This window comes from Varanus komodoensis, unplaced genomic scaffold (assembly GCF_004798865.1).
Source record: "Varanus komodoensis strain SLA01 unplaced genomic scaffold, ASM479886v1 scaffold4, whole genome shotgun sequence".
NCBI lineage: Eukaryota > Metazoa > Chordata > Lepidosauria > Squamata > Varanidae > Varanus > Varanus komodoensis.
In genome coordinates this window covers 8,315,132-8,331,325 of record NW_025335941.1, presented here as the reverse complement: position 1 = coordinate 8,331,325, position 16,194 = coordinate 8,315,132, and the positions used below count along the sequence as shown (strand labels likewise).

The window sequence follows — 16,194 nt, the reverse complement described above, 5'->3', positions numbered from 1 at the left end:
CATACTTGAGCAGTACTTCAAGCTGAATCTTGCAGCACCAAATTTTAAAACTGAGTTACTATCTTCTCCCTAAGACTGTCAAGAACATAGCACCTTCTTGGCCAGTGACCTCTTCAAAAGCACCTCTTCCATTCTGTCTTTGCTCAAAACAAAAGTAATTTAGGCTAGCATATACCCTTCATCATTAGCAATGAAGGAAAGTATCTGTCACTAATTTGTCGGAAGCTAAGCAAAAATATTACACTGCTACATGTACACATGCTGTTCATGAAGCATGAACCTATCTCATCAGAGGATGTAGATAAATACAGGGATTAATTCAAGTTACCCTTTAGAGCGCCCTCGACTGCTGCCACCCTTGTGATGCTGCTCATATGCCATGTTTTCTAACCAAGATGGTACTTCCTGTTTAGCTTCAACAAGTAGGTCCAGCAAGTCCTTTGTGATATTTATGTTTCTCTCATTGAAGAAAGATGTAGCCAGACCTAAGGCAGAGAGAGCATGTTAGGTAAATACCAGTTTTCAGTGAAGTTTTCTGTCCTTATGTTCGAAATACCATAAAGAATGAATTCGGCAGGAATGGATTACAGACTAAAAGAACACTTTTAGACAGCTATAGTTGAGCCATTTCTGTTAAGACATTCAAATAGAAGCTTTCTGAGCAATGCCAGAGCCTGCTCAGTACTTTTGTTCATATTCTAGTATCATAGACTGATACACACTCCAGTTCTCAGCATAGACACGTCAGAGAGGTTTTGGACCAATGAAGATACCAAAACCAAGATTACACTGACTATTTAGATAGTCTTCCAAAATAAGCATCCAACTTTGCATATTTGTTTCCTTCTGCTCACCACCTTACAGGGAGCCAACAACCTTCTATTTGTCTTCGTTAATCACTGTGTAGAATGGTTCTCTCAGCCAGCGTTCCTTACCACTTGAGAAGGTTTCTCTACCACATTACCACTTTAATGGCATTTAAGATTACATGGCAGGCAGCACATGCTAGGGTGTGCATACTGTGAAAGTCTTGTTAAATCTGATTATAAATAGTATCTTACCAAGATTCCCTACACGGCCTGTACGGCCAATACGATGTACATATTCTTCTATGTCACTTGGCAAATCAAAGTTTATGACATGCTTTACATTTGAGATATCCAGTCCTCTTGCTGCTACCTAGATAAGATAAGTTCAATAATCAGTTCCTGAAGTTCAGAATATAGTAACATAAAAAGCCAAATACATGCTTTAAAAAAAAAAAAACAATAAATCTTTACTCACTGCAGTGGCAACCAAGATGGGACTTCTGCCTGAACGAAACTGGTGAAGTGCTTCTTCTCTGTCTCGCTGAGAGCGATCACCATGGATACTTGTGCAAGCATATCCTTCATGGTACAGGAAATCCTCTAAGGAATCAGCTCCTTTTTTAGTCTCCACAAACACAAGAGTCAAGGAATCCTTACCTACATAAGCAAAAAAAAAAATCATTAGAAGAGTGCCACAGTTGCCAATATAGCACCACCATGTGGTACAAAGTAGTATTTATGGTTGCAATAACGAAAAACGACTTCGGTAGTCAAGCTAACTGCATGCAGATTTAATTAAAAAGAAGGAGAAAATAGGGAGGAAAAGTCTGAGGCTTTTCCTCCACCTAACATTGATTCTCATTACCTGAGCCATGAGAGTTGTGTTGGAATTCTCCCAAACAGTCTTTACCTGTGGCATTTAGGAGGTCAAGCAGAAATGACCGTTTGTCTAATTCTTCCACCCAAACTACTTTCTGTGTGATGTTCTCAGATGTAGAGCCAACTCTGCCAACAGCCAGAAAGATATATTCCTCCAAGAAGTCACGAGCAAGCATCTAAAAAACAATCAGCACTTCAGTCAGTGACCTGGTTTGTGCAATCAGTTCAAAGTTCTTTCAGACATAGTGTCATGAATGCTGGCCATCTGCATATTCAACACCTGGCTTGTTGTGCAAACTGAAGGAGTTCAGGTTATGTAAGGGTTAAACAGAGCCTCACACAGTTGCTTAACCTGTGGTCCCCCAGGTTCATACAACACAACAATCCATGGTTGGGCACTGAATGTTCAGAACCCTACCTATACCATGAGCTGTCCAATTGTACAAACCAGCCCAATATGAGACAACCAAATAATCTGCCTGTTGAGTTTACATATTGATACAAATTTCCATGAGTATATTAGAGAAGACCACATTTTGAGCTAGAATTCTTCAGACCCTGCCCCCCACCCCAAACAAGCAGAAGTCTGCTTATTCTTTCTGTTCTGGAAGTTTGGTAAGCTAGGCACAACTTCTTGACCACGTGAGATTACCTTGTCTTTGACCATAACCACCTCTAGTGTTAGATCTCACTGGCAGCTGGACAAAAGAAGTTTAAGACAAAATACCTGGATTTCCTTTGGAAAAGTAGCACTGAACATCATAGTCTGACGGACACCCTTGGGTGGCATGGTGTCTTGCTCAACAATACGGCGAATCTGAGGCTCAAAACCCATGTCAAGCATGCGATCAGCTTCATCCAGTACTAAGTATCTGGAAGTAAGAGAACACATCATGAGTTCCAAGGATCATGTTAACAAGCTGCGATCAAGATCAAAGTTTATTAGCATTGCAAATTGATCATATATGTGGAGCTCTCTCACTTACTTGCAAAAGTCCAGTCCGATCTTTCCTCTCTCCATCATATCTACAAGACGACCTGGAGTTGCTACAAGCAGGTGACAGCCACGTTCCAAGTCTCGTATCTGCTGACCAATGTCAGCACCACCATATACAACACAGGGACGAACTTTGGAACGGTATGCAAACTATGGGGGCAAAATTAAGAATTTTAGAATCTCAAGTATTTTGAATATTCCCACTAGCAAGTTTCCAGAAGCATTTAATACTTACTTTTCTGGCTTCTTCATATATTTGTACTGCCAATTCTCTTGTGGGAGCCAAAACTAGAGAGATTGGATATTGCTTACGGCGCCCATACCTTCCATTTTCCTGCAACATTAAATATCTATTACAAACTGTAAGTTAGTAATGGAGATACTTACCATAGACCTTCTACACAAATGATTTTCCTACCCTACTTTTCCTCAAAACAGCTGAGATATATAGATAGTTTTGGGTGCCTTCCAATCCTGTACTGTTCAGGACCAACCCTCTTCCCTTTAGTAGAACCACATGTTATACCATTCTCTACAGCCATTAATATTTTGGCCACACTAGCAAAATGGCTCTATCAAGATCTTTGTTAGCCAGGACTAGTTCAAAGATACTGATCCTGTAAATCCTGTCTTGTCCTAGGAAACAGGGGGGGGGGGGTAATAACACAAATCAAAGTGGCTACCTACTTCCTCATACCAAACAAGGAAGCTGTCTACTACTGAAACTACACTCAGGATACTCTGTATTTTTGTTTCGCACTCAGTGTTGATATGGAAGCCTCTCTGATGGCAGTGTTAAACTAATGTGGTTTCTCAAAGTACAGCTACAAGTGTCTTATTCATACAAACCTGTGTCTTATTTATACAATTAAGTTCACTTTTGTACTATACATGCTACTAACACAGTTAGAAATGGCAATACAAAGTGTAATGAAGTATTTAATAGGGTAAAGCACAGAACAGGTCCATGTATTTTAAACTTGCCTTCATAGCTCTCAGGGCATCTCCAGGGCCATCTGTATATATCTGACTCAATATGGGCAAAAGAAAGGCTGCAGTTTTCCCAGACCCTAAAAATAAAGACATTTTACTCTGGACCACAGTACAAAAAAAGAACTTTGTATTTTCATAAAATTAACCAAATCTTTCACAATGGAATGTGATAGTTGTCTCTATTCCAAGTTATTATGGGACAGGCGTAAGGTATTGCCTGGTTCTGCTAATCACTAACAAGGGGAAAAAAACAGAGGCTCTTTCATGATTGAAAAGAACATTGATCTAAATCTAGAACTGGCAAAGAAAACTGAAAGTGACAAAGACTACATTTTAAAAGCAGTATAACGATCACACCAACACACATCAGAATATACTTACCTGTCTGGGCACAAGCCATCAAGTCTCTCTTGTCTTTGATGATAGGAATAGCATATTTTTGCACTGGTGTAGGCCGAGTATAGCGGGTGAGCTCAATGTTCCCCATGATGATTTCACCCATGTCAACATCACTGAACTGTTAAGATATTTGAGATCATTAGGAACCTGCCTTGTAAATGAGCTTGAATTTAGCCTTGAAGAGGGCCTGGTGGAGAACATGCATCCATCCTTTGCCAGACCCTCTTAGCAGCAAAAAGCAGACTAGTCAAAAGTTGTGCGGTAAAGTTGATTTAAAAAGGGAGAAAATTCCTTGCCTCCTCTACCAGTACATCTGGTTCTTATGCTCTACACCAAAGGGAAAGATTGCCTTCATCTACAGCCACCCAGAATATATGAAGCTGCTAAAGGAAGGACAGGATATCCAGTGCTAACCCATACCCCTTTCCTCAGCATTGCTGGCTGATGAAGATGTATAGCCAGAAGCGTGGCTTCCAGATGTAGAACAGTATCAACACCTTCTGTATGACTCTGCTGTGCCCACAACTGGAGTACTGCATCCAGTTCAGGGTTCCATATTATAAGACAGACATAGCTAGGTTAGAATGTGTTCAGCACAGGGTCCTAAGAATGGTTGCCGAGTTGGAAGGGAGGACATATGAAGAGAGACTGAGGTAGCTGGGTCCCTTCCAGCATGGCGGGGATTCCAAGGGGATCTTTTAGCAACTTATAGGTATGTGAGGGGATGTCATGTGGAAGAGGGCTGTGGCCTGCAGTGAAGGGCAGGATGTGTTCCAATTGGGCAAAATTCAAGGAACCAGGCTTCAGGTTGGATGTCAGGAAGTACTTCCTGATGGTTAGGACCCTAGGATATGAAATGGGCTTCCAAGGGAGGTGGTTGAGGCCCCATCAGTGAGGGTGTTCAAGGAAAGATTGGACAACTACATATTGCGGATTACATGAGTAAAGCCACGGAGACAAGATGGCCTGGGAGGCCCCCTCTGACTCACTTTATTTCTATGTAAAATGCCCTTCTACACACCCAGCATAGAAACAGTGGCTACCAAAAGCTAGTACTCCTTTTCTCTTCCACCATCCTGCTCACTCACCTGGATGTCACAAAGAACAAGAAATTTCAAACAGGAAAGTTAATTATATACAAGACTATTAAAAGGAATTAGTATAGGGCACATTCTTAAAATGTGCTTTGTTCAACACAGTCCGCATTCTTCAAGCTAAAGTAGTGCAGGGACTGACTAGTGAACCTGGATGAAGTAGCACACCAGAAATATACAAATGCAGCATGATCATAGGGAAAACTCACGTAATACATTATAAAAGCTGCAGCATCAAGCTTAATATAAAATATACCTGTATGCAAATTTGCAATCGCCAGAGCTACTACAATTATATGCTACCAACTCTACAAGAGTTCTTGCAACTCTTTAGTTCTCTATGGGCTCTCTAGAGGATCGCTACGTTCAATTAATATTTCTTCTAACTCTACTACCCTCACCCTGGGCTATCTTAAGTATCACTCCTCTAAAACTATATATAAAATTTAATTTGTATTCACTGGAATCCCATATAGTAACATCATGCCCTGTTTGCAACTCTGGAACTTAACAAAATTGCAACCAAACATAATCAGAATCTGACATTTCAGACTTGAGCTTTCTAGGATTAATCCTGATTTACAGCAACTTTGCATCAAGAATTTATTTTTACTACGCAAGCTATGCCCAGGACAACTATTTGATAGCATTAGTGATGTTTAAAATTAGATGTTCATACATGTGAAACTGCTCTGGCTTTATTTAAAAAAAAAATAAAGATTCTCATACTCCATCTAGGTCTACACTGTGAGTGAAAAGTCCAGATTTAGAAGTGGAGACACAAAGGCAAAGCTAATCTGTCTTGTTCAATGGTTTAACACACTGCAAAATTTAAAGGACTTTTGACTTAATACTACTTATCCTTTCCAATCCCAATTACTCTTTTTAGTAAGAAATGCTGGTATTTAAAGGGAAGAGTTTGAGGGACCACTAAATCCACAGTACTAATTTAAGACTATATAAAGTATCAGAATGCTCTTATCTTTAATATTGTCACATGAAAAACTAAATAGAGAGTGAAAATACTTACACTTTCAATATGTGGAGGACAGTTGTTGCCTGTTGCCTCAACTGGAATGTCATCATATTTTTCAAAATTAATGCCAGTGTTCCCACCAGCAAACAGCTCCCTATAGTAAGAACAAACATATTATCACACAGCACCAGACTTGATTTATACATTGACAAAAGCTGTAATAGTTGATACTCACTGTTCCATACGTTCACTTGGAGGAAGTGGTTTGGACCAGTCATCTTCATCGCTTTTATCACACCAACGACTGTTTCCACCACGATCAAATCTGCCAAAGGCACTCCTATCACCCCGACTAATACCATCCAAATCACTGCCTCTTCCACCACGGTCATCAAACCTGAATCATGAGATTATGGCAAGACCAGACTTCATTACTTCATGAGGTACTCATTCCCCAAGATCATGTGTTCACAAAGCATACTCATGAGAATTATACTATGCCAAACAGTTCAACTGAATAACTCACATACACTGGAAGTATGTGGATAGAGTAGCAAGAAAGTCTGAAGCCGCAGTCCAGGCAAGTGCAGATGACCTTCAGACTGCATTTAAACCAATCACTTAACTCCACTAATGTCTGCATGCACATGTGAATTATAAAGTGAGCAAGAGTTTCTGCACACTGATCAAAATAGGCATATATGTCAATGTGCACACTAATCACTCTAACCTGAAGTCAATAAAAATGTACTGATCCAATTAACTGGAGATTTCATGTCCTCAAACAACTTTTCAAAAACAAAATTCAGACTGTGAAAAATAGAGAAATCAGCTATGTGACATTTTTACAGTCATGAATGAACCCTTGTCCCATCCCCTAAATTCAATTTTTTAAACTCTGTATCCCCACTAAGTAGACAATATTAAATAGTTAACTGAGTTTGTGTGGCAGTAGAATATACTGATTTGCTGAGAATGGAGCAAAGATTTTTACCTTCCTCTTGAGCCATTGCCACGATCAGAAAAGAAGCCTGATTTTCCTGATCCACGGTCACTTCTTGCACCAAAACTACTGTAAGCATCCCTGTCTCTGCCAGTATTCCAACCACCATCAAATCCTAGAAGCAATGCAATCACTGGTTAAATGTAGTAAATCTACTGTGAAGACAGAGTCAACCTAAGAATCACAGGCAGCACCATGAAGGTACTTCAGTAATTAACAGTCACTCTTCCGAAGGTAATTACCCAATACCTGATTATACGTTTTATTCAAGGCAGGACACTAGGATCCAGTGTTTTACTGTGACTATCATAAAATGGCTTAGAATGCAAATACCTGATACAATTTGGTTATGCAGTAAATGATATTCAAAATGCAGCAATGGCTGATCCTCTCAAGCTGCAGTGAACCCAGAACAGCAGAGTCTTAGTTATGCCCAATGGAGGACTTTGTACTGTCTTGCCTATAGCATAAAACTAACATATGATTAAGCAACCCCTAGCATTTTCTAAAATCTGAAATACAATCTTTTAGATCTACATCAACTTAAGCCAACTTCAATTTATAATTTGAATGGTGAAATTTGCAACACAGGCTGAAAATGGGATGGATAGCATCCATTTCCATAATATGCCCACATGTACAGGAAAACCAGTATGAAATTTTAAGTGATGACAAGACGGGAAATGTTTGTGTTCACTGACATACAAAATCTGCAGTTGGTGGTAACTAGGATAAGATTGTTTGAGCAAGTAGCTACATTCTTTTTAAAGACTCTCATGTGGGTACAGGATAGGAATGTGTAACCTGTGCCATCCCAGATGTTTTCGCTTATAGCTATCAAACGTAGCCAGCCTAACTAATAGTCAGCAAGAATGTGCATTATAGCTTATAACATCTGGAAGACCACAAAGTTGACTGTTTCTTGTATAAGCTTTGGAAAAGTTCTGGGTCCAGAATTCCAAGGATTATCTTTCAGTAACTGTTGTTAAGTGTCAATAGGCCCCGCTAAAATAGCCAACTAAGAGCAACACTAATTCCATAGCCTGCCTGTATAGGAAAAGACAGCTCTTTAAATCCTGCTTGAAAGTGAAGAAGTCTCCCAATTTCCTGAAGTACCATCAACTTGATGCTACTATACTCTGAACTAAAGCTCTCTTAAAGGTGTTAACTTTGATGACTCCTCAGAGCAGCAAAGGACACTAGTTGTGTTGGATGAAGGGTGACAGGTCCCCACGCCCACCTCTGTCATCACGTCCAGATCCTCCTCTGGATCCAAACACACCGCGATCACGATCGTAGCCATTCATCCGGCTGTCACGATCATATCCATTCATATAGCCATTACCTCCACGAGAGTCCCAGCTGGGGGAATCTTTAGCAGAGAATAAAAAGTTAAACAATTAAAGGATAAAATGTCACTTGCACTAGCAAAGTTTGCAAGCTTCACAGCATCAGTGTGACTTGTGCTGCCAGAAATTTACATCAAGGGTGCTTTCCTTGGGGAAAGGGCAACCTTGGGCCCATGTTCTTGATCACAAATGCAAGCCTTCACTTGATCAGGATGCTGCATTAGTGTTGACAAAAGCTGCAAACGAAGTTTACAGATAGTTATGCATTTTGTGTATCCAAGAGTTATTGAAGAAAACTACTGCAATGATTTGTATGTGTTATTTTTGTGCACCAATACTTACTGCCATGCTGTAAGCTGAAGCGTGTAGTGAAGAAAAATAATCAAAAAGTTGAAGCAGGCTTCAAGATTCTGAGCTAAGCTCAGTAAAATACTGTTTGTTAAGCATACAGCTATTAATGGCACAATTATAGTAAGCAAAGTTATGCAAATTGTTGAGATTCCAAATCCAGTTTCCTAGCAAAAGCAACTTAACAGAATTAAGAGCTGAAGTTCGCATTTGCCACTATAAATCTCATGGAAAAATGCCTGCAAGAATCTAGCCAGAAGTCAAAGCCTTTTGGCCTGTTTTTTATAATGGATTCAAAACTTAGCATGAGTTCTAGGTGTGTTCTGGGGCATAAGCTACCAAGGGCCAAGTGCATGGGATAAACAAGGCTAAAATGAAGGGCTGAAAAAAGGGGGAGGGCACTGAACAGATCTATTATGGAAGAGGTCTTTCCCATTGCCTCAAACTCTTTCAACTTATTAAAAAAATCCTATTTGTGAAAAACTGCTTCTAGAAAGAATCCAGCTGGCTGGATACAATGGCACACCCAAAATAATCAGCTCTTTCTCTCCCCACTTTGCCTTTTCTCTGCATGGAAAAAATCATGTAGTGCTTGGAGAACTGCCTCTAAACACCAATGAGGTTAAACACCTCTTTCATGTGCCATCCTTATTGGGGCATCAAGCAAAGGAAGGGATTGAGTAAGCAGTTGCTCTAACGCTTGCAAGTGCCAGCCAAATGCATCACCAGCTTTACTCCTACTTCTTGCTCTCAAGGCAATAGGGAGCAGGAGTGATGTGCCCCAGGCAAAGGCAATTTTTCTGTGTCTCATCCCTGGTAGCTTCTTGTGAAGCTTGGGGAACAGATAGGGCCAGCAGAGTGAACCTAAGTCTCTGTGGGTTCAACTTTTCCATCTGTTTTAATTTAGTGTACTAGGGCATTCTAATTCCTGTAGACACATACATCTCAAATACCACTGTGTGAGGCTAAAGATTTTATTTAGGTCAGTTGGAAACTATTTGGAAGGAGGAACTGTTGCATACCAGAGATTATTTTGTGACCCCAGGATTACATTTGATAGCATCTCGTTTTTGTATAATACTGACTACAGATTATTGAAATCTAAATATTAAGTATTCTTGTGTGCTACAATAGTGATGGGTTTCTCTTTCCTGCCCTATTTTTCCAACAGGAAAAACAGTGCGAGATACATTTAGAGAGCAGAACTTACTGCTCCACCTCTAGTACTGCTTTAATTGTTTGAGTAAGAGAAAAGTATCTAGCATTTCAGAGACAATAAATATCACTGTATGTACAAAGTTATACGTAAGCTAATAGTTTATGTATGAGTTATTTTCTACTCTATCCAGAACTGTGTGCAATCTTTAAAAAACTATTAAGCCCTAGAAGATACCTATTTCACTATTACCTGAACCATTTAACAGGTATTTCAGTTTGGGGTTTATTTTCAGGAAAAAACAGCCCATGACTCGAGCATTTCCTGAGATTAGCTCTCCGCGTCCATGGAAACATAACACTTCTGTAAGATGCAACTAGTTTTTAAAATCCTGTCACAAGCACTAGATTTTGATAAAACTATTAAGACCCCTAAATCATTTACATACTTTTAAACATGCTTATAGCAAAGAATGAAAAAAGCAAGTATAAGTGACCTGCTGAAGAGGATCTTTAAAGAAATTGATGCTTTTATTAATGTGTAATTTTTGAGCAATTATATGAATGTGCTTGGGGAAGTTTGTACAAATATTTATAAGAAGGAAATTTAGTCTTTTGGATCAGGAAGCTCCTATTTAATTAGTATATGTACTACTATCCTCACTAGGATAAAATATATTTTTCTGTTAGAAATATAACTATTATCTTAAATTCTAAATCCAGGCAGTACTGCATTTATTAATCTCACACTGAGCAAACACTGTATGCTTTCTGGCTCTCATATAGTTGTAAAACTACTAAGTCTGAGCCTTGACAAACTTAAGCTAGCATTAATAAGGTTTGGACTAATTTCAAGTGCTTTGCTTGCCAGCTAATCTGATGCTGTGTTGAAATACTGATGATCCCCCTACCTAGCTTCCTAAAAATTGAATTCTGGCATTTACCAGGACTAAACAGGTCTAAAAAATAAAGACTGTTAAGTGATGCAAAAGTGAAATAATCATTTAAGCATGTCCAGGTAAAATATACAATTCAAGTTGTTGCTTCTTTACTACCTATTTTATCTTAAACACACTAAAGACAGTATTAGACTCAATTCTCTTCAAGTTAAATTGTAAGCTAAGGCATGCCTTACTATATGCCTGAAGAAAAGTTCACACAGTTAGTTGACTGCAAAGTACTGCTATGCAATATGCTTAAATGCATGCTCCCAAATGACAAGCTTTAAGATCACTCCAGCCTGACACCAACTTACAGCTTCTTGGTGGTGGCATCGAATTGGAATAGTAGTTTGGCGTATAGTTATAGGCATTGGCAGCTGCAAAAGAGCCATGAAAACTCCCAGCATTATGATTCAGTTCAACTGCTTAAACAAAATCTCAACAAATGAATACTGTGAAATGTCTTCAACAAGTAAAAGATTTTACTCAAGCAGCTTACCAGTGTGATGAAAACTACTTCCTAGGCTTCTGCAAGCTCTCACTCACACCAGTTCATCTTGGGCAGTGAGAATGACCCACATTTTGAGAAGCATAGTCGCTTGCTCCCTTCTGCCAAATCCTTGGACATACACAAAGCACTTGGAAAAAGCAATCAGCCTCTTCACAGGGTGGGAAACTAAGAACCAAGAAATTCCCCTCACCCCCAATCTCAGTCCACCTCAAAGCTGATCCTTTTCCTCAGTGTGCTTCACTCCCGATAACAGATTACACTCTGAAACAGTAACAGAACTCTGTCTTCCCACCTTGTAAAATGATTTAAATACAAGTCAGGCTGTCCCTGTTTTAGTCCTGTAGAAGGCCAGGGGCACTGACATTATAGTGGCTTGGAGGACTACGTAAAAACAAAGTGCCACTTGTGTGCAGTCTAGTCTAAGCCTTCCATAACATAGTGCCCCACTATTTTGGACAATTAATCTCACCAGCATGGCCAATACAGAATGTAGTCCAAATCATCTTGAGACTTCCACACTGGGGAAAGTATGCTTTACTGCATTGTAACACACTCATAAGAAGGTAAAGTTCTTCTCACACATACCAGAGGGAAAAATACAAGTTGAAGCAACCAAAGCGTTATTAACACCAGCCCACAAACATGTGCAGACTCTTAACAGGTCACAACCATAAGAATGAGCTCTATTGCTTTTATTATTTGAAAACTAAGAACTTGAGTGGTGTGAAGATATGATTCTGAGCTGCAAGGTCATATTAAAAGCTTGGAACATAGTTGAATTCAACTGGGACATTCAAGAACACAACGGGGGGGGGGGGAGTTCCCTGCCACTCTGGTCTTCTGTAACCCACTATACTAGAAACAAGCAGTTGGGTTCTCCTGACTTATACATTAAGCACAGTATATGTGCTTCTTTATTGTATATTTGCTACAGCAGTAGCATGTAAATATGAAACTTACTTGAAAGTAAAATTTGTCCATTCCTTCTCTCAGATACAGTATTTCTAAAATAATTCATAAAAAACCCCTACAACTTCCACCATGGCTACCTGGGAATTTTAGGACATTCTTCTGCCTAGGATTGTACCCTCAGGAGATCAGTTTATCATGACACTTGTAGAAATTCCAACACTGCAAGACCACAATCATAATGCAAGCAATGGTGTTTTAAAAAGCACTACCTGTACCCATGTCAGCCCAGAAGCCAGGAAGCCCTTTTACACTCTAGGGGAAGACAACTTACCAGCAGGTCATCAAGGAGGATGGAGAATAGAAAAAGAAAAGTATCTGTCCTTGACCACAGCTTTCACTCAAGATATTTCTGAGTGGTAACCAGGGTATTAACTGCTAGAGTACTAGGTCATTCTCAAAATGCATTCCCCTGCTGCATTATTAATTTTAATAATCAGTTGCTTTCCCATGACAGAACCAGTCTCTTTAACTATCGTCACTTTTAAAAGAGCAATCCGTTTTGTTCCAAGTAGTATGCTTCCTTGCAAGAAACGGCAGTTACTTAATTGCACCACTCAAACCTATCAGTTACATAACTTACCTAGTTACACCTGAAGCTTCTTCTCCACTCACACTGTGGAGAGAAGCTAATTTTTAGATATCACACTGCTAGTGGGCAACTTACCTGTACTTTTTAAAGAGCTTCCCATACACTTACAGTGTAAGTGCTCATATTTCTAAGCCCTAGTACAAGATTTCTATTCATGTATCAACAAACATACCCTGCTTTGAAGCTTCTCTATTCCGCAAGTGAGGAGGAATGTATCGGCCTTCTGAAAGTTAGAAACAAGAAAGATGCTTGTTAGTTTCAGCAGCCTAGGATTCCATCCCACAAGATCCTTTCTACTTTAAGGTGTTCATCTTTCTAAGCACTTAACTAGAACCAGATGAATATAATGAAGTACCACTCCAGAATAAGCATGTAACTAATTATATGAAGTGCCATTATGTTATCTCTAAAATGAGTTACTATTTCACTACTAAAAATACATATATGTTCCACTCCAGCAAACAATACACCTCAATGCTGAAACACAGCACACTCAAATAAATCCCATTTGATCCACAGTGAAACAAGAAAATTATGCAAGAACACACTGCCACTTTCAAAATCAAGTTCCATTCCTAGAACTAAAGGTATTCTGTTTCATTAACAATTTAAGCAGCTGACATTGCTTTGGAAGACAGGTTTCCTTGCTAATTCCAGCATAATACAAATAACTCAAATACAAATGAGATTAACATTGGGCTATCTAACAGTGATGTAACTTCAGCCCCATTCAATGAATCTACTTTAAATAGCACTAACACTGGCTCCAACTTAGTCTTCACATGTTACACATTTGTTCCCCCAAATATAAAAAGATGGAAGGCATTTTATACTTCCTTGCTGTTCCAACGAATTAATAATGATTATCTAACTTTGGCAAGGTATCTTTTGAACAGTATACTTACTTGCTGTACCTCCTCCACTCTGAGAGTCTGAAGAATTCAAGTCTAGACCAGCAAACTTTAAAAAACAAACACACACAAAACCTGTAATTTATATGCACAAATAGGAAGCATTTTTTAAATTCTAATCTCAACTGAACAAAAATTGTGCCACTTAACAGGCTTCTCCCTTTAAATAGCAACAAACTTACTTTGATAATACTATTACCCACTTATAAGTGCTCATTAGCAGTACTTCATGGCATTTAGAAGTTACGATCAACTATTTAAGGAGTAATCCTGTACATGTTTAGACCAAAAAAAGGCTTTTAACTCACAACATGGCCCAGGTAGCCTTTTCTTGTTGAAACATTTGCACATTTGTTCTCTTAGCTTTGTATATACATGCTTGCCCTCACAGGGTTTACATTTAACACTGCTCATTTAAACTATAGCAGTCAACCAGGTGAAAAAAAACTATTGTTAATTATATTTGCCTCCAAGTAGCAATGAAGACTTTTGTTCAGCTTGTTACACCACTGGACCAACTGCTTATCAGTTTCATATCCATAAAAGAAAATGCCTAGCTTTCAGGTTATCCCCCCCAACCCAAAAGCACACCCTGTTTTTACTTTCTATGACACCCTCTATTTGTGACTCTGTAGATGTTCTGGACTAAAGAGAGCCAGTGTGGCATAGTGGTTAAGAGCATGGGACTAGGACTCAGGCGATCCGGGTTCAAATCCCCGCTTGGCCATGGAGCCAACTGGGTGACTTTGGTTGGGCTGAGTCTGTGACTGGCCTAACCTCACAGGGTTGTTGTGGGGATAAGATGGAGGAGAATGATGTAAGCTGCCTTGAGCCCTTTGTAGGAAAAACGCAGGATATAACTTGAAAAATAAAAATAAACTCCCACAGTTCCTGACCACCTGGCCATGCTGACTGAGACTGATAGGTGCTGTTTACTTTATGTAACAAGCCATGTTTAACACACCCAAGCATTCCTCTAGAGCTAGTTGGCAATAACAGATGATGTATCTCGATTTTAGAACAAGGAGGTTCACATGGCGCCACCGGGCAAAAGCATCGCCCCCACCAGTTGAGAAAGATGGGGGGGGGCTGACCAGTCCCGCCATCCGGTGCTGAAGGCCGCAGCACAGGCCGGGCTCTACCGCAGCATGCCGCGGCCTGCGCGTTCACTGGCAGCCGAGGATCCGGCAGCGTCACGTGGCTCCACTCTTCCCTTCCCGGCCGGCTCCGTGACCTACTTCAAGCCGCTTCAAACAGGGCCCGCGGCGCTTGCCGGCCCCAAGCGGCACGGAGAGATTTGTATGGAAAGAGTACAATCCACGGCCGTAAAGGAGGAGGAAGGATAAACGATCCGGACTTTGGGCCGGGTCACCACCCTTCTCCCCGTTCGTTTTTCCTTCATGGGCCGCGAAGACAAAGGAGCAGGAAATGCGCGCGCGCGGTTAAAAAAAAAAACCGGGGGGAGCGAGAGCAGCAGCGCCATTGTGGATCCAGCTCCCCCTCCCCCCTCCCTTCCCCCCCCCCACAGGCTGGGGGCCGCGCACGCGCCTCCACGGCCAGCCACCCTCTTTCTCTCTCTCGCCCGTTTCATCATACGCACAATGGCCGCCGTTGTCCCCCGCCCGCTGCTGTTCCCGACCGCCGCCACTAGGTGGCCCGGCAGATGTAGCAGCCACCACAGCCGCACAAAGCCTCCCGAGTAGGGAAGGCCCGTCTCGTCCGGCCCGGCGTCGCTTCACCCGAGCTGCCCTTCACCCTCCGGCTCACCCGTACCTCCTTCCGTCCTCATGGTCTACCCCTTTTTCCTAAAGCTTTCACCTAAGATTGATTTGGGATTCTGAGAGCCGCTGGGGCGGTCGCCACAAAAGGAACTGCGTCACAGTTAAATGCGCCACCAAAAGGCCGGCAGAAAATCCGGGTCCAGGAGGAAACAGGGCGGGGGAGAACAGAGTCAAACACACAGGGATCTCATCCAAGAACCCAGTGCGGCTCCGAAAGCAAACTGATCAGTGCGGGGTGGGGTAGAGGAAAAGGGAGCATCCCGCTACTCCAGGCCCACCCGCCTTTCCTTCCTTCCTTCGAGGCCCCTCACCTGCTGATCTAGACCGAGGGCATTTTCCACTGCCACATGACTCATAACGAGAGATCGTCTCGGGAGGTCCCGCTCCGTGTAGAGAAATTCGGATTCACCAGACGTAGAACTCGCTTTCGCCGCTGCAGCTCCCTGACTCTCGCCTCGGAATCGCTTCTCTAACTGAAACCCCCCCA

General features: G+C 41.0%; 1 protein-coding gene across 6 annotated transcripts in view; it reads right to left on the bottom strand.

Moving 5' to 3' along the window:
• DDX3X (DEAD-box helicase 3 X-linked) overlaps positions 1–16,194 on the bottom strand; it is a 19,607-nt gene extending 3,413 nt beyond the window's left edge. The window contains exons 1-17 of one of the 6 annotated variants that reach the window (XM_044441418.1): positions 16,019–16,194; positions 13,921–13,975; positions 13,188–13,238; positions 11,258–11,320; positions 8,391–8,522; positions 7,142–7,265; positions 6,383–6,544; positions 6,202–6,301; positions 4,060–4,195; positions 3,670–3,755; positions 2,921–3,019; positions 2,675–2,835; positions 2,416–2,560; positions 1,675–1,864; positions 1,285–1,466; positions 1,062–1,179; positions 329–485 (exon numbers count right to left, since the gene is read on the bottom strand). In XM_044441418.1, coding sequence (XP_044297353.1) covers positions 329–485; positions 1,062–1,179; positions 1,285–1,466; positions 1,675–1,864; positions 2,416–2,560; positions 2,675–2,835; positions 2,921–3,019; positions 3,670–3,755; positions 4,060–4,195; positions 6,202–6,301; positions 6,383–6,544; positions 7,142–7,265; positions 8,391–8,522; positions 11,258–11,320; positions 13,188–13,238; positions 13,921–13,975; positions 16,019–16,063 — 2,006 coding nt within the window. In that variant the 5' untranslated portion in view covers positions 16,064–16,194. The remainder of the gene's footprint in view (positions 1–328; positions 486–1,061; positions 1,180–1,284; positions 1,467–1,674; positions 1,865–2,415; positions 2,561–2,674; positions 2,836–2,920; positions 3,020–3,669; positions 3,756–4,059; positions 4,196–6,201; positions 6,302–6,382; positions 6,545–7,141; positions 7,266–8,390; positions 8,523–11,257; positions 11,321–13,187; positions 13,239–13,920; positions 13,976–16,018) is intronic. The other 5 variants (XM_044441419.1, XM_044441420.1, XM_044441421.1 and 2 more) reach the window with 5 other exon arrangements.